Raw genomic sequence first — 23,705 nt, 5'->3', positions numbered from 1 at the left:
CCCCGCGGGCCGCACGCCCCGCCTCCCCGCCGGCCCGCCAGCCGCTTCTGGACGCCCGGCGGTCCCCACCCCAGGCCGGCGACAGCCCGGGTCCGAGGCAGGTGAGTGACTGCGCGTCCCCGCCCGCTCCGCGACCCCCCCCCCACCCCGGGGAAGGACTGCGGGTGCCCCTGCGCGAGGGTGGGGGCGGCGGAGGGGGCGAGGGCACTGGGGTCGCCCTCCCCGGGGGACTGCACGTAAGTGACCCGGAGCGACGTATGGGGCCGGGCGCCCTCCCCAACTCGTGGCCCCCTCGGGGCTGGACGGAGAATGGGGTGCCGGCTCCTCTTCTTGGCCGAGGGGAGCCCCCAGATCTGGGAGTCCAGGCTGCTGGGGTTCTAGTTCACTCTGCCCCTTCCCGGCTGTGGGCCCTCTGTGCCTCAGTTTCTCGTGTCTAAGCGGGGAATCATAAGACACGGCGCCTATCACGGTTGTTGGGAGGCTCAGAGGAACAAAAACATGTCTCCTGCTCCGCTGGCGCCTGGTCTGGGCCATTGTTGGGGCTGGCGCCTCCCCGGGGAGGTTGGGGGGTGAGGGGAGGGCCAGGTGTGCGGCTCACAGCTTTGCGGGTTTTGAGCACAGAAGGTTGGCCAAAGGTCTCCAGCGTCTAGATCGTCGGAAAAGCCTGGCCTGGCAGATGATTTGAGGGGGCAGGCGGGGGGGGGGGGGGGGGTGGTCGGGCCCAGACAGGGGGACCCCCAGCGAGGCCAGCCGGCGGCCCCACCCCGTCTCCTGCCTCCAACTGGATTCTCACTCTCCTGTCCTGACCTTTTATGAGTGGCCTCTCCCGAGGCTGCTGCGCTGTGACCCTAGTCCCCAGGGATGGGAACAGCCTGTACTGGCCCCGAGGTTCCCAGGCTCAGCCAGACCTCCTCTCCAGGCGGGATTGGGCAAGGGGTCAGCTGTCACCCCTGGCCTCAGCGGGGGCTGGGCAGGGGAGTGGTGTGCACAGGGAGCTGTTCTCTGAACACCACGCCAGCCCAATGCATGACGGAGTGCCTGTGCGTGTGCACGTGTGAACCAAGGGTGGGGGCCGCAGTCCTGTCTCCTGTCATCTGTCCCCTGCTGCTCCTCTCCCAGTCCTGAGGCCTCCTGAAGTCTATGGCGCACCCACCAGTGCAGCGAGGGCTGGCCACCTGGGAGCTGGGTGGGAGGCCAGGCCGGCCTCTCTGTCCCCCCCCTGCTCTTCACCGGGAGGTGAAACCCAGCACTGGCATCGGTGCCTTCACTCCTGCCTGACCCCGCTCCCTATCAGACTTTCCCAGAAGAGGAAACTGACTCTCCAGGCAGTCCACGAATCGAATGGGTCGGAAACCTGGATAGAGATAGAGGTCGCTGGGCTGCTGTCTGCCTCCCTACTGCTGCCACCACAGCAGCTGCTGGGGAGGGGTGCTGGGGAGGGGTGCTGGGGAGGGTGCTGGGGAGGGGTGCTGGGGAGGGTGCTGGGGAGGGGTGCTGGGGAGGGTGCTGGGGAGGGTACTGGGGAGGGTGCTGGGGAGGGTTGCTGGGGAGGGGTGCTGGGGAGGGTGCTGGGGAGGGTGCTGGGGAGGGGTGCTGGGGAGGGTGCGGGGGAGGGGTGCTGGGGAGGGGTGCTGGGGAGGGTGCGGGGGAGGGGTGCTGGGGAGGGTGCTGGGGAGGGTGCGGGGGAGGGGTGCTGGGGCCGGGCTGCTCCTCCACCACTGTGCTCCCCAGCCTCTCCTCTGAGTGGCCTTGGAAGCATTGAGTAAGAGTCTCCCTGGAGGCAGGAGGGGCTGGCCATCGGCTCGGGGAGGGTGTCCGCACCACTCCTGGCTCATAATCGGGCAGGGAGAAGCCAGCAGGAGGAAGGGGAGACGGGGAAGGAGAGACAAAGACAAAAACAGAGCTAGGAGGAGACAAAAATACGGAAACAGAGGCAAAGGCTGAGGCTTCTGCAAATGAGAACCGGAGGGGAGAAAGGGCAGACTTAGGGAAACGGAGAACACACCTAGAGAAGGAGCAGAAAGGGGGTGCAGACAGGAGAAGCAGGGTCAGAAGACCAAAGAGAAATCATGGGGGAGGCGGTAAACGGGCAGCACAGGCTTCAGGGTTTGATTGACCTGGTCCAGGCCCCTGCTCTGCTGTCGCTTGGCTGTGTGACCGGGGGCAAGGTACTTAACTTCTCTGGGATGTTTCTTTATCTGTAAAATGGGAAGCATAATAGGACCTACGTTTTGGGACTGCCGAGAGAATGGAGAGAGGTCACCTAGCCCAGAGCGCACATTTAATCTGGGCTGGTCATTGCTCTTACAGCCCCCACGCGTGCAGGTGGAGGTCTCCAGAGAGAAATGGCGTGTAGGGAGCTCTGGGACATGGGGCCTCCTGGGTCCCCTCTCCCACCTCTGCCCCACCCCCACGTAAGGCATGGGGGGCGCCCAGTCCTTCTGTTTCAGAGGGGGTGTGCGGATGGACAGTGAGGGGCATTGTCCCGGGGTCCCGAGGCCCGTGGTACAAGGTTAGGGTCCAGCCGTGTGGGCACATCCCCTGCTCTCCAGGCGACTCAGTGCCCCGCACGACTGTGCACTCATCCCTTAGGAACTCAGAGGCTGGCGGTCAGGAGGGCAGGTCCGGAGCCGCCTTCCCCTCTGTAAGGGTGGAGGCTCCTTCTGGACCCCAGTTTCTGGCATCCTGCCAATCCTGGGTTTCGAGGGCCCTGGAAGGGGGGACCAGTTCTTCCGGCCGGTGAGCCGGGTTGAAGCCGCAGCCTCTGAACACCTCTCCCTCAGCCCCCGAGCCCCACAAAGTCAGGTCAGGGCTTGCTGGAGTCAGAAGGGGGCTCGGGCTTTATCGGGCCATCCCCTCCGACAGGTGCGGAAAAGCACCCTGACCCCACGGAGCTCCATTCCAGTGGGGAAGACCGACCTTCATAAGAACAGAAGGAGTGGGGCATGGGGGCTGTGAGGGTACATCGGGGCAGCCTGACCACTAACAGCCCCAGAGGAATAAGACTGAGGGTGCCCCAGCCTGGTGGGGCAGCCAGAGCACAGACCCGCAGCCCCAATGCTGATCCCTGATGGGTCCGTCAGACCTGAAGGTTTCCAGGGTCTGCGAACTCCTGGGATGGCCTGGCTTAGTCCCACATGCCCCCGGAGGAGGGACACGGTGCTGAGCCCTTGGCTGGGGCCTGGGGAGTGCTGGTCCGTGTCCGTGTGGAGCTGGCCTCTGCTGGTGGCGGCGGCGAGAGCAACCCAGGGCTCCTCTGGGCCAGGGGGGTCTGTGGTGGCTGGGCTGAGGGCCTGCAGGAGGGCCCGAGGGCGGGAGGAGTGTATGAAGCGTGTAGCCACTGTGGGGGCATCCTGGGAGAGGCTGTGAGGATGGGCCCCCGGTGGGCCTGGCTCCTGGTGCCCTTTCGTGTGGTGTGGGGAGCCACAGAGGGCTCTGGAGAGGGGCAGTGGCCGGAGCAGGGCTGTGCTTTCTGAGGGTGTCTGGCGGTGGCAGTGAGCGGGTGGGCCGGTGCTTTGTTCTTTGAAGCAGATCCTAATTCCCTTGTTGCCTCTGATGCCCGAGACCCCCACGTCCGCCTGTGCCTGCAGAGCGTGGCCGCCGGCACCCACGGGTGGTGGCAGGGGCCCGGACCGCACTGGCGCCGGCCTCCGGCAGGCACGCGATGCGTGCTTGGTGATTCAGAATCCCTGCAGTTTCCCTATTTCCTGATGAGTAAACAGGTCGGGCTGAGGACCCTCTAGCTTCTGTTTCCTGAGCCACAGAGAACACCAGCCCGGCCCCTCACCCCTGCCCCCTTCCCGCCCAGCCTCTGGCTCACACACAGGCTTCCTGTCCCTCCATCCGGCAGACATTCCTGGCTGCAAAAGGCCTGGCTGGGTGCGGGAGGGGCTGGGCGCTCGCGTGTGCAGGCGTGTGCACGTGCGCGGACATGGAGAGAGCGGCCCAGGCTGCTGGAGCTGGGTCAGGGTGCGTCCCTGCGTGGAGAGGGAGGGAGGACTCTTCCGACTGGGGTCTAGCTGCCGAGTGGGGAGGACTAAGTGACCCTGTCTCCATGGCAAAGACAGATTTGGAAATGGAACAGAGAGAGAGAGACAGGGAAGGAGACAAACAGACAAGGGAGACACAGGGCAAGGCAGCCCCGGGCACAAGCTAAGACACTCGGCCTCGTGAGCCGAGTGCGGCCGGAGTTCGCCTCCCGCGCCACACCTGAGGATGCATTCCCTAGTGCAGTGAACACACTGCACGACTGTGCTGTACCTGACGGCCTTGACATAGGAAAGGAAGGAGAGAGACAGAAAGACACAGACCAAGAAACTGATGGAGGAAGGAAAAAAAAAAAAGGCAGAAAGCAAAGAGTTTTTGATGAGGAACAAGACAGAAACGAAAAGAGGCAGAGAGCCTAGAACGTGGGGGATTCTGTTTCTGCACCAGCACAGGTCCTCTGAGCTGCTTCTGGTCTGAGGCTCTGTTCCGGGGCGGTCACGGGAACTAGCAGTCCCAGCCCTCACTGCACCCTGTGAGATGTGGGGGTTATTCTCCCATTTTACAGATGGGGAAATGGAGGCTGGAGGCCCACGGGGCTCGAGCGATGTGCTCGAAAGTGACAACTTGTAAGCCCTAGAACCTTTGGATTCCAAGATGAGAGGGAGGACAGAGAGACGGAGAGGAGAGGAGGGGCCACTGGGACCCAGCGAGGCGCTGGAGGTGGTGCTCAGGCTGGGGGCTAGGGGGAAGGAGAACCCAGGCGGTCCAACTCATCAGCCGCCTTTGGCTTCAAGACATACCTGGCGGGCAGCCCGTGGTTCTGAGGGATCAGGTTTTGTGGGGGGTCTGGCCCCTCCCCACCCCCACTTCCCTTCTCTGTGCCAGCAGCTAAGGCCCCATTCCCGGATCATCCTGGGGGTTCTTCAGAAAAAAAAAACAAACGGAAAACAAGAAACAGCTTTTCTTGGAATTAATGCTCAAAGGGCCAAGGGCGCCAAGGGCAGTGGGGACGGGGATGGGCTCAGGAGACCCGGGACCCCGGCCGCCATCCTGGTGACGGGCGAACGTAACTCCTGTATTAATCCTGGGGACAGCCCTACAAAGGGAAGTGCTATCATCCCCATTTTACAGACCAGGGAACTGAGAGCTGGCGTTCATGCCCAGCTCAGAGGGCGTCCTTCGCTGCCCCACCTCCTGGAGAAGAGCTCTGAGGAAGCCCTCTTGCTCTCTGCCTCCTACAGAAACGGATCCCCTCCTGCCCACCGGGAGCTCGGACCCAGAGTCATTTCCCTCCTGCTAAGGGGGCCGGGGCACCAGGAGGGCAGGGCTCCCCACCAGAGGGAACCGGCTGCGGCTGGGGGCTGGGGGCCGGGGCCTGGCCCGGGCCGAGCTGCCTTGCATCTCGAGGTGGAGGAGAGAAGACTGACTGCGAACGCATCCCGGTTCCCACGCCTCTGGTCTGTCCTTGTGGCAGCTCCCCGCTCCGCCTCCCCCCCCCCCCCCCCCCCCCCGGCCCCCCCTCTGCATAACTGAGGCTGTTACACAGAGATGCAAAGCCCCTGGGATTCCCGGGTGGGCCGGGTTGATGGGAAGCGTGGTTGGGGTGGGGAGGCTGCCCACTCTGGGTCTCTGCTCCTGCTGGCTGTGTGGCCCCGGGTGGGGGACTTACCCGCCCTGTGTCCTCACCTGTAGAGGGGGCACTGCACCCACCACCGTGGATTTCATACGCAGCTCCCTGCCTTTCTCCACGCAGTAGATGATGCCTTCTTGTGAGGGCAGGTGGGGGCCTACAGGGAGGGGGAATGGGGCGCCCTCAGCGACCGCAGTGTGGGCCCCGGGGCAGGACGGGCCGGACAGGACTCAGAGCTGCCTGGTTCAAACCCCCCGGAGGGGAGTGTGTGCAGGCACATGGGCCCCGATGCTGGTGGGCCCGGGGGTGTTAGGGAAGGACAGGCCAGGGCCTCAATTTCCCCAGCCCCTTGGGGACAAAGTCTCAGATGGAAACAAGCTGGGGGACCAGGCTGGGGCTCTGGACTCCTGGTCAGGCCTGTGTTCCTTCCCTCCTCAGGGGCTGAGGTCCCTCAGGCCAACGGCTTCTCCTCCCTGCCGGGATCCCCCACCCTCCCTCCCTGCGGACCACCCACTGGTGGTGGACCCCACCCGGGCTCCGGTCCCACTGCTGACCAGCTGGGGCCTCCTCTGCATTCCGGGAACCGAGGCCCTCTGGGAAAACAATCTCCCCCACCCCTGCAGCCAGCTAATCTCTGGTTGTCAGGGCCCAGCTCTCCTCATGCCCCCCCTGCCCACCTCCTGAAGGCCTCAGGTGAACCATTTCCTCTAGAAGTTGGTCTGGGAGGCAGTGACTGTCCACAGGGCTCTGACCTGTCTCCACGGGGTAGGTCCCACTGCAGCCTTGAGCTCTGGCGACAGATCCAGGAGAGGGGGTCCCTGTGGGGCTGGATGTGAGGCTCACCCAGGGGCCAGGGTGATGACCTGAATCCATTCAGACTGAGCCCCAGTGAGGACAGCGAGGGTCCAGGGAGAGGGCAGCGTGGAGAAGACCTTGGGGTGGAGAGGGGGGATGTGTGAGGGCTCGGGGCCCTGCCAAGGGAGGGCCAGGCAGGGAGGGGTCAGCTGGGTGCTGACAGGGATGGGCCTGGAGGTGGGCCCCACACCTGGGAAGGTGGCCGGTGCAGGGCAGGGTGGAGGGGATAGTTTGGGGGTGGCGGGAGAAGGGACGATGTGGGGGGTGCCCTGGGACAGACCGGTGACCCCGTCTGAAGGACACTTCCGACTGGCCAGGCTCTCTGAGGACAGGCTGTTTCCTCTGAAGCCCTTCAGAGGGGGACCACGGTGCTCAGCTCAGAGACAACCTAACAGAAAGAGGCTTCTGGCCCTGCCCCCTGCACCCCGTCTTCTGAATTCAGGGTGTCGGGAAGGGGAGCCCATGACCCTGCTCTCCTCCCCCACATCACACATTCTAGCCAGGCTCTATTTCCTGTTTTCAGGCTCCATATCCTGAGCGCTGGGATCCCCCAGGACGCTCCCTGGCCCCCCCAGGCCCCTGGGCCCAGGGCCTAGCCGCCCTGCCCCTTGGCTCAGCTGAGCTTCTCAGGCTGCAGGAGGCCATAGAGGCCTGGTGAGTTACTGGAGGACCGAGGATGGTTGGGGGAGCACAGAGAAGGCTAGGGGTGGGCACGTGCCCCGGGGGAGCGGTGACAGGGCCACCAGCCAGAGGACCAAAGGGAGGAAAGCCCGTGGGCCAGCAGGCAGTATGGGGGGGCGGGGCGGGGGGGGAAGACACAGCGGGAGGCATTTTGGGGCCAAAGCAGAGGGCAGCATGGGGTTAAGTCAGGGAGCACCTCTCTCACTCAGACCTGGAGGGCTGGAGCGCTGCCGCCCCGGGGACCCTGGGGGACCCGGGGAGCGTGGGGGGGGGGGGCAGGGGGTGGGGCCAGGCAGCAGGCATTCCAGAGATAACTCAGGGGGGCCAGGGGCCAGCAACCATGGCCTTTCTCTCTTCTCGGGAAAATTATAAGCAGATGTGGGCGCCTCGGGGAGGCAGAGAGCAAGGAGCCAGGACAAGTTGTAGGAACACTGAACCCAGAATCTGAAACCGGCTGCGGGGGCGGCCGCTCAGGAGCTCAGCCCCTCCTGAGCTCAGGAGCCAGAACAGACCCTGCTGAGGTCCTGACCTGCTTCCCACCCACTGGGCGAGGCCGGGTTGGAGGGGGCGGAGAGGAGCTGTTTCCAGATGGCTGATGGGGTGGCCAGAGGGAGGTGGGGGCTTCTTCTGTCCGAGGCCAGGTTGGGGATGTCCTCGGGCAGTAGTCCCCAGAGCTGGGTACGGAGGTGCCCTGGCCAGGGTTTAACAGGTGCCTCTGGCGGGTGCGGATGAGGCTGCCCCTGGTCTGTGGTGTTGGCCCGTGTCCCCCATGGAAGTAATTCCCCGAGCCTGATTTCTAGCTCCTGATGTGTCCTCTGTGAGTGGGGAGCTGGGCAGAGACGCGCACAGTTGGCTCCCGCGAGCCTGGGCGAACAGGTGCCTGCACACCCGTGGTCAGGAGGGGCCTCCTTCAGCGCCACCCGGTCCCGCCCCAGCCCCGCGCCTCCTGCGGCCGCTCTCCACCTGCACACATGCGGGCCGGGAAGCCCCCCACTTGAGGCGGCCGACTCCCTTCCGGAACCTTGGCTGTTGGAAAGTCCTTCCTCCAGCTGAGCCCAGGTGGGCCTCCCCCCTTAACTTCCCCGCTGGCCCCGGTCTCTCACCTTGGTACCAATGTCAAAGTGCCCTGGGCTGGGGCTCAGAGATACCAGGCAGGATCCCCATCCCGGGAAGAGGCACTGGCTGGTGGTGTGTGAGTGAAGGGTGCTGGGAGGGCGGGGCGGGGGGGGGCACGGTCTGGACGAGAAGAGAAGAGAAGAGAAGGCAGGGGGACAAGAGGCAGCCGCCTCTGCAGACACTTGGTTCTCCAGGCTGTGGCTCTGCGCCGGTCCCCCGCTCTGCACCTGGCCTCTGCGATGCCACCAGCTCTGCGTGCCCTCCTTCTCCTGGGCCTGGGCCTGCGGCTGGCTGGAGCCCTCAACCCCAGTGACCCCAACACCTGCAGCTTCTGGGAAAGGTGAGGGGTGCCTGCTCCCCGGGTCTCCTCCTCCTCTCCTTCCCAGCCTCCCTGCCCCTCTGCAGCCCTCCCCTCCCTCCTGGTTCTGCTCTCTGCTCCTCCAGGCCCCCCTGACTCCGGCTCTGACCCCGTCCTGTCCTTAACCCCCCCCCCCCCCCCCCCCTCCCCCTGTCCTGCAGCTTCACCACCACCACCAAGGAGTCTCACTCCCGCCCCTTCAGCCTGCTCCCCTCGGAGCCCTGCGACCGGCCCTGGGAGAGCCCCCACACCTGCCCCCGGCCCACGTGAGTGCCCACCCCGCCCCGCACACCCTCATTCTCTCCTCGGAGACTCGGAGGCAGAGGCACTCAAGGCGTGGCTTGGGGAGGCTGGCGTGGGGTGCGCCGCGGGGCCGGGTGGGGGGCCTGGGGGAACGCTCCTTCTGTGCTCCCCTGGCCCAGAGCGGCGAGCGAGCGGTGCCCCTGCCCTCCCCGTGCCACGTGGTGGGCGGGGGCGGGGCGGGGGACAGCCCGGCCGCAGCAGGGGGGCTGAGGGCCGCCTCGCGGTCTCCGCTAGGGTTGTCTACAGGACGGTGTACCGCCAGGTGGTGAAGACGGACCACCGGAAGCGACTCCAGTGCTGCCGGGGCTTCTATGAGAGCAGCGGGATCTGTGTCCGTGAGTCCTGGGGGGCCGTGGGGGGCCTCGTCCCCCCCTGCCGCCCCGGGTGTGTCCCCGGGACGGCAGCCGCCACTTGCTGCCTGTGTCTCCAGCTGACCCCGTGTGTCTCCCGCCCCTTCTCTCTGAGCCCTGGGGCAGCCTCTCTCTGTCTCTCTGTCACTGTGGGTCTGGGTCCATTGCTATCTCTTCTCATCCCTGTCTGTTGCCGTCTGTCTGTGACTTGTCACTGCCCAGTCTCTCCTGCACCCCCAAACTCCTGCCCCCCCCAGTCCTGCCTAACCCCCACCCAGCCCACCCCCTCTGCACAGCATCCATGTCTGGTCCCTACCTGAGGAGCCCCTGTCCCTTTTCCCAGCAAGGTGCTTGGAGAATGTGACAGAGAGGGGCTGGGGAGCCTTGAGTTCTGAGCCTCTGTCGAGTCCTGGCCCCCTGTCTTCTGCGTCTCAGAGGCAGAAAAATGCTAGTGCTTCTGGGGAGAGTCAGCCTGCCCCCCCCCACCGCCCCGGGGCAGAAAAGGATGGGAGGGAGGAGTGTCACCCAGCAACGCGCCCCCGCAAGAGGAGGATGGGCGGGTGGGGGCAGGGGAAGCACAACCCCCTCCCTGCGTCTCTGCCCCAGCGCTCTGTGACCAGGAGTGCGTCCATGGCCGCTGTGTGGCACCCAATCAGTGCCAGTGTGTGCAGGACTGGAGGGGTGACGACTGTTCCAGTGGTGAGTAGCCGGTGACCGCAGGTCCCAGGACTCCGGGCGGCGCCCTCCTTACCGCCCACGGGTGCTCACGTCCCGGGACAGTCACCCACAGGAGCCCCATAGCCGCCACGGCCCTTTCGGGAGGGTGGGTGCTACAGGGCACGGGTGTGGGGGGCTGGGGGACAGAGCCCAGGGCTGAGTGGAGGCTAGGGAGGGGTGAGACCCCTGGTGACTCCCTTCTACCCTCCCCGCCCCCAGGGTGTGCCCCAGGAGTGTGGGGGCTGCAGTGTGACAAGCCCTGTCACTGTGGCAACGGCAGCTCCTGTGACCCCAAGAGTGGAGCGTGCTCCTGCCCCCCCGGCCTGCAGCCCCCACGCTGCCTGGAGCCCTGCTCCCCAGGCCACTATGGTCCCGCCTGCCAGTTCCACTGCCTGTGCCACGGAGCACCCTGTGACCCCCAGACCGGAGCCTGCTTCTGCCCCCCAGAGAGGACTGGGGCCAGGTGCATAATAGGGTCGCAGCCACAGGGCCCCGCGAGCATACACAGGGATCCGAGGGGACTCAGGCTCCCAAACGGGACGGGATGCAGAGGCCAAGGTCCTCGGCCCAGCTCTGCCGCCTGCTAGCTGAGCGACCTTGAGCAGATCGACCCCTCATGGGCTTGTGCCTGTCTGTGGAGCGGGAACAGTGTCCTCCACCCGGGAGGCTTGCTGTGAAGACAGCCCGAGCCTGTGTGTGTGCGAACATGTTGTGAGGTGGGGCTGACACAGGGTCCCAGGCAGCCTGTCGGCCTGTCGCAAGGAGGTGGAGGCAGAGTGGGGGGATGTGCACCAGGCGGAGGTCAAGAAGGGTCTGGCCTCACAGAGGAGCCGGGAGGGGAGCCGTCCGGGGGCCGGGAGCAGAGGTGCTGGGGGGTGGGGGGAGTGCACAGGCTGTTCCCCTTCCCATCTGGTGGTGCTGGCTGTCCCCACCACTTCTCTCCTCCTGGAAACCTTTGCTTTCTGACTCCTGCAGTCCCCAGCAGGGACCAGAGCCGGGAGTTCAGGACTTGCCCCGGGAGAGGCGTGCAGGCGGCCAGCCCTGGGAGGCCCAGCCGGGGCGCGGGCTGCTTGTGTGCACACTGACCTCGACCGCTTTACCCAGCAGCTGTGAGATACCCTGTGTCTGGGGCACCGTCGGCTTCTTCTGCCCCAGCACCTATCCTTGCCACAACGGGGGCGTCTTCCAGGCCTCCCAGGGCTCCTGCAGCTGCCCGCATGGGTGGATGGTAGGCTGGGGCAGGGGTATGGGGTGGTTCTGGGCAGGACTGGGAGGAGGATGCCTGGGAAGGGGGTGGGCTCTGGGGACCCTGCGGAGGTTTGAAGTCGGGGGGGGGGGGGAGGAAGGGGCCCTGTGCCCAGGGGGAGTGGCGGGCACCCAGGGTTCTGTCCACCTTCTGCCTCTCCAGGGCATCATCTGCTCCCTGCCCTGCCTCGAGGGCTTCCACGGACCCAACTGCTCCCAAGAGTGTCGCTGTCACAATGGTGGCCTCTGCGACCGCTTCACTGGGCAGTGTCGCTGCGCTCCGGGCTACACGGGGGATCGGTGAGTGGCTTCGGCGAGGGCGGGGGCTGGGCGGGGGTGGGCGCCGCCGGGGCTCACTCGGCCGGCGCCCAGGTGCCGTGAGGAGTGCCCCGTGGGCCGCTTCGGGCAGGACTGTGCGGAGACGTGCGACTGCGCGCCCGGCGCCCGCTGCTTCCCGGCCAACGGCGCGTGTCTGTGCGAACACGGCTTCACCGGGGACCGCTGCACCGAGCGCCTCTGCCCCGACGGCCGCTACGGCCTCAGCTGCCAGGAGCCGTGCACCTGCGACCCGGAGCACAGCCTCAGGTGCGCCGCGGGGCCCGCGCTCACGGGTGCCGAGGCTGGGGCGGGCCATGCCCCAGGGCGGGACCGATGTCGCAGAAGGCAGAGGGAGGGGCCTCGGGGACGGGGGCGGGGGCGCGCTCGGAACGCCCCCCGCCCCCGGTTCCGCGAAGCCCCGCGCGCGCGCGCGCGCGCTGCGCGGAGGGGCCGGGCGGGGGGGGAGGTGCAGTCGGGGGTGGGGGGCCGGGCGCGGACCTCGCAGCTCTGACGGCGCCTCCCCTCCCGCCCCTCCCGCCGCAGCTGCCACCCGATGAGCGGGGAGTGCGCGTGCCTGCCGGGCTGGGCCGGCCTGCACTGCAACGAGAGCTGCCCGCAGGACACGCACGGGCCCGGCTGCCAGGAGCATTGCCTCTGCCTGCACGGCGGCGTGTGCCAGCCCGACAGCGGCCGGTGCCGCTGTGCGCCCGGCTACACGGTGAGGCGCGGCCCGGCGGGGCCCCGGGGGCGCGGGGCGGCGGAGCCGGGCCGCTCGCTCACAGTCCGGCCCCGCTTTCAGGGCCCGCACTGCGCCAGCCTCTGCCCGCCTGACACTTACGGAATCAACTGCTCCGCGCGCTGCTCCTGCCACAACGCCCTGGCTTGCTCGCCCATCGACGGCGCCTGCGTCTGCAAGGAGGGTGAGGGCGTGGGGTGTCCGGGGACGGGCGACGTGGGGGCGGGCCCACGGGAGAGAAGGCGGGCCCAGCGCAGGGGCTGGCCCAGGGCGGGGGCGGGCCCGGGGCGGGGGCGGGCCCGGGGAAGGCGCGAGGCTGCAGGGTGAGGGCGGCGCCCCTGGGTAGCAGCAGCTGGACGGTGGGAAAGTAGCCAGCCTACTTCCTTCCTGGAATATCCACTTTGCTTTTCTTCAACCACAAAAATCCTGCTTGCGCTTAAAGGCCTAGGCCAGAAGGCCCCTCTTGGCGAGCATTCCTCACCCTCTGTCATCTAGAACCGCGCGATGGCAGGGCCAGGAGGGACTTCTGAGACCTACCCGGGTGGCCCGTTGGCCACTTCTAGGCTGGATTCTAACACGGATGTGTTTTATTTGGGCGGTTCTCTGTTATGTTTAACCAACCTCCGGTCTGCAGTCGCCTGCCCTCCCCGTAGTCTGCCGCGTGATCTGTGTAACTCATTTAGTTACCTGGTGGGGCTTGTAAGCACTTGGGTCGCTGCCAGCTCCCCTCATTCTGCAGCAGAGGCAGGCCCCAGAAGGGGGTGGCTCGCCGCCGGCGGCCGCTCTGCCTCTGTCCAGCTTCTACCAGTGTATACGCCGGTTCCCCCAGCCCACCCCCGGCTCGGAGCCCAGAGCCTGGCACGGCTGAGGCCTGGTGTGTGCTACCCCGGGAGGGCTGGAGCCCTAGGCCTACCTGCAGGGCCCTTCTTCCAGGTTGGCAGCCTGGTAACTGCTCTGTGCCCTGCTTACCTGGAACCTGGGGCTTCGGTTGCAACGCCAGCTGCCAGTGCGCCCATGAGGCAGCCTGCAGCCCCCAGACCGGGGCCTGTACCTGCACCCCTGGGTGGCAGGGGGCCCACTGCCAGCTCCCGTGCCCGGTAAGCACTCAACAGCCTGTCTGTCCAGGGAATGGCGGGTCGCAGCCTCCTCCCTGCCAGCTGACTGGCCTGCCCCCACCCCACCCCCTCTCCAAGAAGGGACAGTTCGGTGAAGGCTGTGCCAGTCGCTGTGACTGTGACCATGCTGACGGCTGTGACCCTGTTCACGGACGCTGCCGGTGCCAGGCTGGCTGGACAGGTGAGCATTCTAGGTGTCCAGGCCCCAGGCCCACAGCGGAGTTGGGGGATGCATCCTAAGTAAGTGTGTCCAGAAGAGCCCCTGTGGACACCGGGGGCCCAGGCTGGGCTCACCCTACCCTTCTCTCCCACAGGCACCCGCTGCCACCTGCCCTGCCCCGAAGGCTTCTGGGGGGCAAACTGCAGTAACACCTGCTCTTGCAAGAATGGGGGCACCTGCATCCCCGAGAACGGCAATTGCGTGTGTGCTCCTGGGTTCCGAGGCCCCTCCTGCCAGAGATGTGAGGCCCCCCCTTCCTTCCCCCACCTGGGGCCTGTAAGCACTTGGGCGGTGCTTACGGCAGTAGGGGGCGGTGCAACATCGGATGCCGGAAGCCCCGCCCCCACTAGCCCGCTCCAGTGGGAGGGAGGGAGGGAGAGAGTGGGTCGAGGGCTGGCTGAGGGTTCTCCCCTGCCCCCCAGTCACCGCCAGTCTCTCTCCCGCAGCCTGCCAGCCTGGCCGCTATGGCAAACGCTGTGTGCCCTGCAAGTGTGGTAACCACTCCTCCTGCCATCCCTCGAATGGGACCTGCTACTGTCTGTCTGGCTGGACGGGCCCCGACTGCTCCCAGCGTACGTGCTGGCCTGTGTGGGGGAGTGCGTGTGTGTGCTGAGAGGCGGGCTGAGGGCCAGAGGCTCCTGTTCCCCTGCTGCGGGCGTAAAAGGCTCTGCACCCACTTGGGTTCAGTAACTTATGTAAACAACGCAAACAGATCCATAGCGGGTGTCCCCTACTCGCCGGGTCCTGTTCCACGTGCTCAGGGAACACCCACCCTTCTGCACGGACTCCTGGGAAGGGCATTACTCGACCAGGCGCGGGGTGGGGGGGGGACCCCAAGCTTGGTTTTGGGCATGTGCTTTTTATCCCCTCTGCGCTTTTCAATTTATATTTATTTGTATGTGGCTTCCTCCCCCCATAAATATATAAAGAACATCACGGAAAAGGTTAGTACCCCAAACCACAGACAGCAAGTGTTGGAAACGGGAAATGAGGAGCTGTGGCCACAAGAAAGGCTGGGTGCAGGCGTGGCGGTGGGCGAGGGGCATATCTAGGGGAAGAGTTTCCCATAGGATGCGGTCCCGGCTGCCATTAGATTATCTGCTAGCGTCACACACACAGAAGTTATGCCTCAAAGGGTCTACTTCTCTCTTATGATAAAGACGTAAAAAAAGAAACCAGAGCTAAGCAATGCAGGGTAGTTTGAAAGCCTTTGGTTGTCTGGCCCTGGCCCCGCGAGTCCTAAATGGCTGCTAGATAGCCAAGTGCAGGTTCCACTAGGCAGTTGGGCCCGTCCGTGATAAGCATGTGTGACTCATCGGTGTGCGGCTGCGGTTCAAAAACTTGGTGTCCCCGGGAGACCAAGGCTGAGAAGATTTCAGGGAGCTGGGGGCTGAGAGTTCATCCAGACGGGGGTGGCCCTGCCCCACCGGACAGCCACCTTGTCTCCTGCAGCGTGCCCTCTAGGACACTGGGGAGCCAACTGCGCCCAGCCCTGCCAGTGCCGCCAGGGGGGGGCCTGCCACCCCCAGGATGGGAGCTGTTTCTGTCCCCCAGGCTGGACTGGATACCTCTGCTTAGAAGGTACCCAGAGAAGGGAAACTCCCGCCCCGCCCCCAAGCCCAAGGCGGACACTGCAGATCTGGGTCCCTCAACCCCACTGCCTCCTTGCCTGTCCCGCAGGCTGCTCTCCGGGGATGTTCGGTGCCAACTGCTCCCAGTCCTGCCAGTGTGGTCCTGGAGAGAGGTGCCACCCGGAGACGGGAGCCTGTGTGTGTCCCCCGGGGCACAGCGGCGCCCCCTGCAGGATTGGTGAGTTCTCCTGTTGGCCCCGATGGTCCCCAGGGCACCAGGACCCGGTCCCCTCATGGGCCCTGCCCCCCTCCCGGGGCCTGTCCTGTGCAGGCACCCCAAGCTCACGGGCAGAGCCAAGACTGTGCTGAGCGGCCACCCCATCCCCCTAGGAAGCCAGGAGCCCTTCACCATGATGCCTGCCTCTCCGGTGGCCTATAACTCGCTGGGGGCAGTGATTGGCGTCGCGGTGCTGGGGTCCCTGGTGGTGGCCCTGCTGGCACTGTTCGTCAGCTACCGCCATTGGCAAAAAGGCAAGGCACACCAACACCTGGCCGTGGCCTACAGCAGCGGGCGGCTGGATGGCTCTGAGTACGTCATGCCAGGTGAGCTGGCCCGGGGGCGGGGGACACGACGCGGGGCTGGCGCGTGGGCTCCGGGAGGATGGGGTGCGGGGCTCCCGTGTCCCTCCCTGGTCCCGGAAGAGGCGAAGCGGGGAGCTGGAGGGGAGAAGAGAGGTCAGATCTGCCGGGACAGAACAACTGTCTCGGGCCCGGGCCTCTCGCTGACCCGCCAGGTCACGATGCGCCCCGTCTGTTGGCGCAGATGTCCCTCCCAGCTACAGCCACTACTACTCCAACCCCAGCTACCACACCCTGTCACAGTGCTCACCGAAACCCCCGCCCCCGAACAAGGTCAGTGCTGGGGGAGGGAAGGCACCGCGGTTGGGGGGGGATGCACACCTACTTCTCTGGAAAGCTCCATCCTTGTGTGTTCTCTCCCCCTTCCGCCCCTCCCCCATCAGCTTCCGGGCAGTCAGCTCTTCGGCAGCCTGCAGGTCCCTGAGCGGCCAGGGGGGGCCCACGGGCAGGATAACCACAGCACCCTGCCTGCGGACTGGAAGCACCGCCGGGAGCCCCCTGCAGGGCCTCTGGACAGGGGTAGGAGCCTGGAGGCCAAGGCGTCTGGAGAGGGGGACTTGTGTGGCCCAGCACCCCGCTCCCTCAGAGCCTGTGTGTCCGCAGAAGGGTCCTGGGCTCTGGTTCTGGGGCAGGTGGGAGCCTGGGGAGGAGCGCGGGGTCTGACTGCTCATTGCCTCCCTCTCCCCCTGCACAGGCAGCGGCCGCCTGAGCTACAGCCACAGCTACCGTAGCAGCGACGGCCCAGGCCCGTTCTCTGGTAAAGGTACGGGTGCAGGGGTGAGGCAGGAGGCCGAGCTGGGGTTTGGGCGCCAGTGCACCCACAGAGCCTGACTCCTTTCCCCTCTCCTTGGGGCCCATCTCCGAAGAGGGGCTGGGGGCCAGCGTGGCTTCTCTGAGCAGCGAAAACCCCTACGCCACCATCCGGGACCTGCCCAGCCTCCTCGGGGGCCTCCGGGAGAGCAGCTATGTGGAGATGAAAGGCCCCCCCTCAGTGTCTCCCCCCAGGCAGCCCCCTCCACTCCGAGACGGCCAGAGGCGGCGACACCCCCAGCCACAGAGAGACAGTGGCACCTATGAACGGCCCAGCCCTCTGACCTATGGTGAGTCCCCCTTCTCCGCTGGGGCAGGGGCTACAGGGAAGCAGGACAAGGGAGGGAGAAAGAAGGGTCGGGGGGAGAGAGCACAGAGTGGGCCCGGTGCAGCACCAAGAGCGTGGACGTCGGGGTCAGACTGGGCTCGCACAGGCATCACGTCTGGGAAGTCACGTTGCCTCCGAGGGCCTGTGAGTGGTGGCCTGGCTCCCAGGGCTAAGGATTTGAAATGGTCTGACAGCACCTGACTTGTGGCATTGGTACCCAGAAAAGAGGGGAACAAGGCTGGGGACAAAGTGTCCTCATAACCTATGAGGTGGGCAGGTCAAGGTGGCCTCCCCCCGATGGCAGCTGAGAAGATACACAGACTGGCACCGTCCGTCGTCTGTCTGTGGGCAGGAGGGGCTGGGGAGGGGAGGCGAGGGGTGAGGAGGGAGGGGCCACCTCCCGCCCTGTCCCTTCTCTGTCCCCAGATGGAGACTCTGTGGGCTGCCAGCCCCCACTGCCTCCGGGCCTGCCCCCTGGCCACTACGACTCCCCAAAGAACAGCCACATCCCTGGACACTATGACTTGCCCCCAGTACGGCATCCCCCGTCACCCCCAGTTCGGCGCCAGGACCGCTGAGGGGTCAGGGTGGTGCGCAGAGGCCAGTACCTGTCCTTCGCGGCCCAGGGCTGGGGGCAGAGCCTGCTGTACCCTGCCAGGAGCGGGGAGAGGACCGGCAGGCCGTGAACGTGAACACGCCTGACAGAGGAAGCAAATGTCCGGGACACCGGGGCCTGGATCCTGGGTTCCATCGTGGGAGACACCGGTCAGCAGGAGGCCTGCCTTCCCTTTTGTACGTTTCGCAACCTATTGCTCCCCAGGGCCCCAAGGCCTTTGTACATAAAGTGGTGGGTTGAATGTTGCTGGAAAACTCTGATTTCAGATTAATGTCAAAAATGTATATTGGGCTCCTTTTCTGCGCACTCCCAGGCTGTGTGTGTGTGTGTGTGTGTGTGTGTGTGTGTGCAGAGGGCCTCCAGGCACACACCCTGTCTGGGGCACACACTGTGCAGTCGAGGGGCAGCCCAAACTCAGCGAACTCCAGCAACAGCCTAACTGGCCTCCTTGCACACTGGCACCTGTTCCAACCGGCTGCTCAGAATAGACAGTGGCTAGTTACCTGTGTGTGGACGTCTTCGTGGGTGCCCCATGGCTCTTGGACCAGACTCAGAACTGTCACAGGCCTTAGGGGCTCTGCTGGCCTGGCCTGTCTTCAGCCTCACCTTGAACTGTATTCACTGTCACTCCGTTCTAGTCACCCTGGGCTCTAGATCCACCTACCAGCCACACTTCTTCCTACCCCGGGGACTTTGCACATCCGGTGCTCTTGTCTTCCGCTCACCTGTTAGCTGCTACTTGTCCCTCACATCCGGTCCTCAGGGAAGCGCCTCTCTTGCTCCCCTCTGTTGTGTAGCACTGATTCCAGCTGTGTTCATCCACCGGATACCTGCAGAAGGTCCTCAGGGTACCATTCCTCCCTGTAATGTGGTGTTTGTGGGATCATTTGATTAATCTCTGCCTCCCCCCTCCCCCCCGCCACTGTAGGCTCCCTGGAGGCAGGGATCACGTAATATGCTCAACATCAGTTCCCCTTGGCATACAGTAGGCACTCAATAAATGTTCCCCAAAGGGCGAGCAGCTAAGTGAGCTGAAAGCACCAGTGGTAAGTGCCATTAAGTAGGCAGCCTGCGAACTGAGCTGAGGGGCGGCACATGTGGGCCGCTTCCCGGAAGAGTGGCACGTGCACAGGGCGGCACAGGAGGTCGGCGCCAAGGCTCCCAGGCGGGGAGGTGCTGGCAGTGGCAGGGGGGAGCAGAGCTGGGTGGGCTGCGGAGGCTGGAGGCGGGAAAGCAGCAGGGAGAGGGGAGGCTCACAAGGGCTGTGGAACCGCGGGGGCTAGACGACCTGAGGACCTTGAATCCAAGACTTCTGAGAAGCGAGATCCGCCTCGTGACCTCATTAGCGGACCCACTAGCTGCCCACACTTCCCAGAGGCTAACCACACGGGGGGTCGGGAATAGAAACCCAGCGCCACGCCTTTTCCATCAGGAGCCCTCTCCTTACAGGATAGGAGGGCGCACCCCAGAAAGTGGGTCTGCCCCCACCCGACCCTCCCTTCCTAGATTCCGCTGACTGTCGCATCCCGGCTCTCCGGGACGCAACTTCCCGAGTGACTTTGGATGCCCCGCCCACCTCCGTCCCGGCCCCGCCTCTTCCCACCCCCCCTCCCGCGCGCAGTCTTTGGCTCCGCCCCCGAGTTCTCCCGCCCGCAGTTGTAACTGTTCCTCCCACCGGCCCCGCCCCCGAGCTCCCCAGCCCGCGGCTGTGAGTGGTCCTCTCGCCGGCTCGGGCCCCGCCCCGCCCCCTCGCTCTCTCCTTGGCTCCGCCCCCGGGCTCCCCCGCCCGCGGCTGTAACTGTTGCGCCCTCCCGCCGCGCGCGTTGTCTTGGAGAGGGACGCGGAGACCACGCCGCTGCGGGCGCGGCGGGGCGGTGGCAGCGGAATAGAGACCCCAGGTTCAGTCCTCCCCCAGGGCGAGCCCCACAGAGTCCCGTCTCTCCTCCGCGCCGCGTGGCCGTCCCCAGGCCGCTGCGGACGGCGCCGGCATGTCCGGCGAGGCGAGTACGCCCGGGGCCTCCCCCAGGGCCCCGCGTCCCGGGACCCAGAAGTCGTCCGGCACGGTGACCAAGAAGGGGGATCGCGGGGCCAAGGAGAAGCAGGTCCTCGTGCTGCCGCCGGTGGGCGAGGAGGAGCCCAAGAACGCCGGTAGGCGCGCGGGTGGGCATGGTCGCTGTGCGGGGCGCAGCGCCGGCCTGGAGCGCGCGGCGGGCGAGCCGGGGGTCGCCGTGGGAGCTCCGGTGCTGAGGCTCGCTGTGTTCAGCTGGTGCGTGTAACCAGCTCCTGCGTGGTGACCCTTATTAGGCGTGTGGCCCCGGGCACCCATCTGTGTAGTGCGGACATGGGACGTGTGAGGAACAAGGGAGCTGGCGGTGGGAAGGTGTTTTGTAAACTGCAAATTCCTTTGTTGATCCCACGAGCGTACGTTGTGCACCCCTGTGCCCAGCTCTCTGCTCCATCTTGGCCTACAGATCAGGTTCTCGCAGCCCCGCTCTTGAAAGTCAACTTGGCACAGCTTTGAATCGAACTCAATCCTAAAGAACCCACCCTGTGGTTTGGGACGCTGACAAACAGGATAAGGTGTGATAAGATGTATGAGAAGAAGGCCCCCGGGAGGGACACCAGGTGCGGGGAGGGGAACCTACCAGGAGGTGACTTTGAGTTGATTTTTATTTACTCATTCATTCAACAATTACTCTCTGGATGCGGAGATGCACAGGGTCCATTCACACTCTCTGGGGAAAGAAAACCAGAGGAGTCAGCGTGTGGCTCTGTGTGTGGCAAGGGACAGAACCCCAGCCCACATAAATGATCCACAAAGGGGAATTTACTGGAAGTCTTTTTTTTTTTTTAAGTAGGCTCCACACCCAACGTGGGGCTCAAACTCATGATCCCAAGATCAAGAGATGTACCCTCTACCAACTGAGCCAGCCGGCACCCCTGTTGGAAGGCTCCTTGATTCAAATCCGTCCACTTTGAGAGGGACGGGGCTGGGGCTTGCTGTCCCTGGACTCACGGGAAAACCGCTTGGGAAGAGGCTCTGATAGTCAGAACTTGGTCAGGGGCTACCTCCTCGTCAGGGTGGCTGGGGGGTGGGGAGCTGTGAGAGCTGGAGAAAGAGCATTTTCCAGAAGGAGAGACAAGACAATGCAGAATGTTTTACAGGTAGGAACCCAGCTGCATCGCCCCCCCCCCCCCCCCCCCGTCCTGCATAAACAGCGGAGAGGAAGGGAAGAGTGTGGAGGCAGGGAGGTGAATCCAGGCATTTCGCCAGTCCACACGGGGGACAGTGGTAGTTGGGATGCAGCAGTGAGGGAGAATGAGTTAGACTTCTTGGAAAAATAGTTCCCAAGTAGAAGCCGTAAGAACCAGTGGAGTCTCGGCTCGGGTGGGAAGTGAAGGGAGCAATGATTCCCAGGTTTCTGGGCTCGGCAGTAGGTGGGTTGAGGTGCCATCCACGCAGACAGGAGGGCCTGAAGCAAGGGCACGTCGGAGAAGTCCCCCAAGGGGTGACGTCAGCTGGGCAGCCGGACACCCGGGGCCGGAGCACCCAAGAGAGGGAAGGCTGGAGCTGGCACTTTGGGAGCTGCTGATGTCCGGTGTATTTAAGGCCTGGGGAGGAAAGAGGTTCCCCTGGGGCAGCGGGGAGCGTGTGCAGAGAAGAGTGGAGCACTTGGAGGTATTGGGGGGGGGGGGGGCAGCTGGCAGAAAGCTGACAGGTGGGAGAGAGTGGGGATGGCGGCCGCCCAGGGCAACACAGAGTGGCACTGAGGGCAGTCGTGGGGCAGATGCGGGGCTCAGGGCTCCAGCCGGGTAGAGAGTGACGGCGGCCGCAGGAAGGTTTAGAGATCCAGTGGAAACCCCACCTGGTGGCTTCTGTTTCTCAAGAAGTGCAAGGCAAGGTCAGCCGAGAGCGTGAGGAGGGAGTGTGGGAGGGACGGAGCAGGGACCAGCCCCCTTTAGAGCTTCACCGGCCACCAGGTAAAGGCTGCCTGAAGTGCAGAGAGCATTTCCCTGTGCCCACGAAGTTCTGCTGGGCAGCCCGGCTCCAGAGCAGAGGCTCTCAGCCCCCGGCCTTGGACCAGTAGCTTTGGCATCACCGGTTTGTTGTTAGTTTGTTAGAAATGCAAATTCAGACTCCGCCTGGCCCTCAGGGTCTCTGGGGAGTAGCCCAGGAAACTGTTTTGACTGGCTCTCCTGGCTTGTTCAGGTTTGAGAATCTCTGTTACAGAGAAGGGTGGTGGGAGCAAAGGGAGGAAGGGGTGAGGGGCTCCCCCAGCAGGGGGAACAGCCCGGAAGGCAGGTGGTGTGCAGGAGGCGGCTGTGCAAGGGGGTTCCCTGGGGCCCTGAGCCTCCTCTCAATCGCCTTGTCCCTGGAGCTGATGTGTCTTGTGCCCCTGTTCCCCACCCCCCCACCCCCGGTCTCACTCCTTTGCCACGAGAACCTGTCTCGTCCCCACTTGTTCTGAGCACCTGCTTCCAGACCATCTGGGCCTCCGGGCAGGCTCCCGGGTGGTCGGCTGCACCGGTTCTCCTCCGGCTCAGCACAGGCCGGTGGTGGTGCCTCGGGGGCTCCGGCTGCCAGCACTTGGAAGAGCAGGCTGGCACCGGGCCAACCCTTCGGCCTCCAGACTCTCCCCTGCGCCAGGGACAGCCCTTCCCATCTTCAGGAACCACTTCTTCCTGGGATGCCCATGGGGAAGCGGGAAAGAGCTGGGGTCCCTGAGGACTCCAGGTTGCATAGCCCTCAGGATGGGATGTGGGGAGCGTCGGTCTGAATGAATGGGAGTCTTGAGTGAAGTGATATTTCTAAAGCACTCAGAACGAACAAGTGCTATAAACACGTTGCTGCGTAAATAAAAGCCCGAGGCTCTGCGGCAGCTCGGTGTCCGTGTGGGGTGGGGGCGGGGTGACAGGTGCTCCTGGCTTCCTTCCCGGGCTCACGTCGGTCGGGCCTGGGCTTCTTTCCCCGGGTGACCCTGGGCCGTCCCAGCAAACAAGGGGCACGGGAGGAGGCCGGGCTGGGGACACTGGGAGGTGGAGCGCCCCCCTGCCCCGGGGCGAGGAGCGCAGCGCAAGCGGCCTTGACCCGTGGGTGGGTGGAGCCCCCAGCGCAGAGGGGAGGCGCCCGGCAGCCCCCTTTCTCTCGGGTCTGGGTTTCCCGCGGTTTGCCCTCAAGTGTCCCCAGCGTCGGTCTTTACCACGCATCTTAGGTTAAACACTGGCTGTAAGGATGCCGTTCCGGGAGGGGGGCGCCCAGCCGCCGCGGGGCCCGAAGCCCCGGGCGGCTCAGCCTGGGGACGCGTCGCCGGAGCGGTCCCCGTGGGTCCCCGCGGGCGCCCGCTGCTCTCTGCTGCCCCCCCCCCCCCCCCCCCCCGGCCACGGCGGCGGGTCCGGCCGTCCTCACCTCCCGCCGCCCCGCAGAGGAATACCAGTGCACCGGGGTCCTCGAGACGGATTTCGCCGAGCTCTGCACGCGCTCGGGCTACACGGACTTCCCCAAGGTCGTCACCCGGCCTCGCCCGCACCCGGCCTTCGTCCCCTCCGCCTCGATGTCGGAAAAGCCCGCCCAGGGTGAGTGAGTGCCAGGGGAGCCCCTAGGGGGCCTGCCGGGTGGCCCCCCTTCGCTGGGCGGGTCAAAGGCTGGGGGGGCGCAGGGCAGGGGTGCGGCGCGCCGAGGGGAGGCTTCCAAGTGGCGGGTGTGGAGGCGGGCGAGTCTCCCGCCTTCCTCCCCAAACCCTCGGAGACCCTGGCCCGGCCACACCTGGGGGCTACTGCCCTCTGGCCGCCCTGGGCCGGCGCTTCTGTTTCCTCCCTCTTCACCCCGCTCCTTGCACCCCTGCCTTGCAGACGATCAGCGCCTGTCGGCGTCTTGCAGCCTCAACAGCCTGGAGAGCAAATACGTGTTTTTCCGGCCCACGATCCAGGTGGAGCTGGAGCCCGAGGACAAGGGGGTGAAGGAAATCTACATCCGCGGTGAGCCCCGCCCCGGGCCCGCCCCCCCTCGGTGCCCCGCCCCGCGGACCGTGCCCCGCCCCGCGGACCTTCCCCCAGCCTGAGTCCAGCCCCGCGGTGCCCTTCCGCCCCGAGTCCGCCCCCCCCCCCCCCCC

At 65.4% G+C, this 23,705-nt stretch overlaps 2 protein-coding genes across 12 annotated transcripts in view; both read left to right on the top strand.

Moving 5' to 3' along the window:
* Positions 1-26: 26 nt before the first annotated feature.
* PEAR1 (platelet endothelial aggregation receptor 1) lies at positions 27-17,840 on the top strand. Of its 4 annotated transcripts, XM_049634766.1 has the most exons (26): positions 27-101; positions 5,229-5,444; positions 6,996-7,126; positions 7,954-8,212; positions 8,464-8,609; positions 8,789-8,893; positions 9,165-9,265; positions 9,887-9,979; positions 10,217-10,460; positions 11,102-11,225; positions 11,406-11,542; positions 11,615-11,827; positions 12,104-12,278; positions 12,360-12,480; positions 13,230-13,393; positions 13,490-13,592; positions 13,726-13,872; positions 14,078-14,203; positions 15,084-15,212; positions 15,312-15,440; positions 15,593-15,805; positions 16,026-16,114; positions 16,225-16,360; positions 16,536-16,604; positions 16,708-16,941; positions 17,406-17,840. In XM_049634766.1, the coding sequence occupies exons 5-26, from the start codon at positions 8,509-8,511 to the stop codon at positions 17,555-17,557; spliced, it is 3,105 nt and encodes a 1,034-aa protein (XP_049490723.1). In that variant the 5' UTR covers positions 27-101; positions 5,229-5,444; positions 6,996-7,126; positions 7,954-8,212; positions 8,464-8,508; the 3' UTR covers positions 17,558-17,840. The 4 variants fall into 4 exon arrangements, with proteins under 4 accessions (XP_049490723.1, XP_049490722.1, XP_049490724.1 ...); XM_049634765.1 differs by lacking the exon at positions 5,229-5,444; XM_049634768.1 differs by lacking the exon at positions 27-101 and having other exon boundaries at positions 1,605-5,444; positions 11,105-11,225.
* Positions 17,841-19,402: 1,562 nt separating this feature from the next.
* LRRC71 (leucine rich repeat containing 71) overlaps positions 19,403-23,705 on the top strand; it is a 10,987-nt gene continuing 6,684 nt past the window's right edge. For 6 of the 8 annotated variants that reach the window (XM_049634760.1, XM_049634759.1, XM_049634758.1 and 3 more), the window contains exons 1-3: positions 19,403-19,743; positions 23,020-23,169; positions 23,446-23,571. In XM_049634760.1, the coding sequence (XP_049490717.1) occupies positions 19,584-19,743; positions 23,020-23,169; positions 23,446-23,571 (436 nt within the window). In that variant the 5' untranslated portion in view covers positions 19,403-19,583. The remainder of the gene's footprint in view (positions 19,744-23,019; positions 23,170-23,445; positions 23,572-23,705) is intronic. The other 2 variants (XM_049634764.1, XM_049634761.1) reach the window with 1 other exon arrangement.

Source organism: Panthera uncia, chromosome F1 (assembly GCF_023721935.1).
Source record: "Panthera uncia isolate 11264 chromosome F1, Puncia_PCG_1.0, whole genome shotgun sequence".
Taxonomy (NCBI): domain Eukaryota; kingdom Metazoa; phylum Chordata; class Mammalia; order Carnivora; family Felidae; genus Panthera; species Panthera uncia.
The sequence above is the reverse complement of the archived record's forward strand: the minus strand, read 5'-3'. Positions and strand labels throughout refer to the sequence as shown.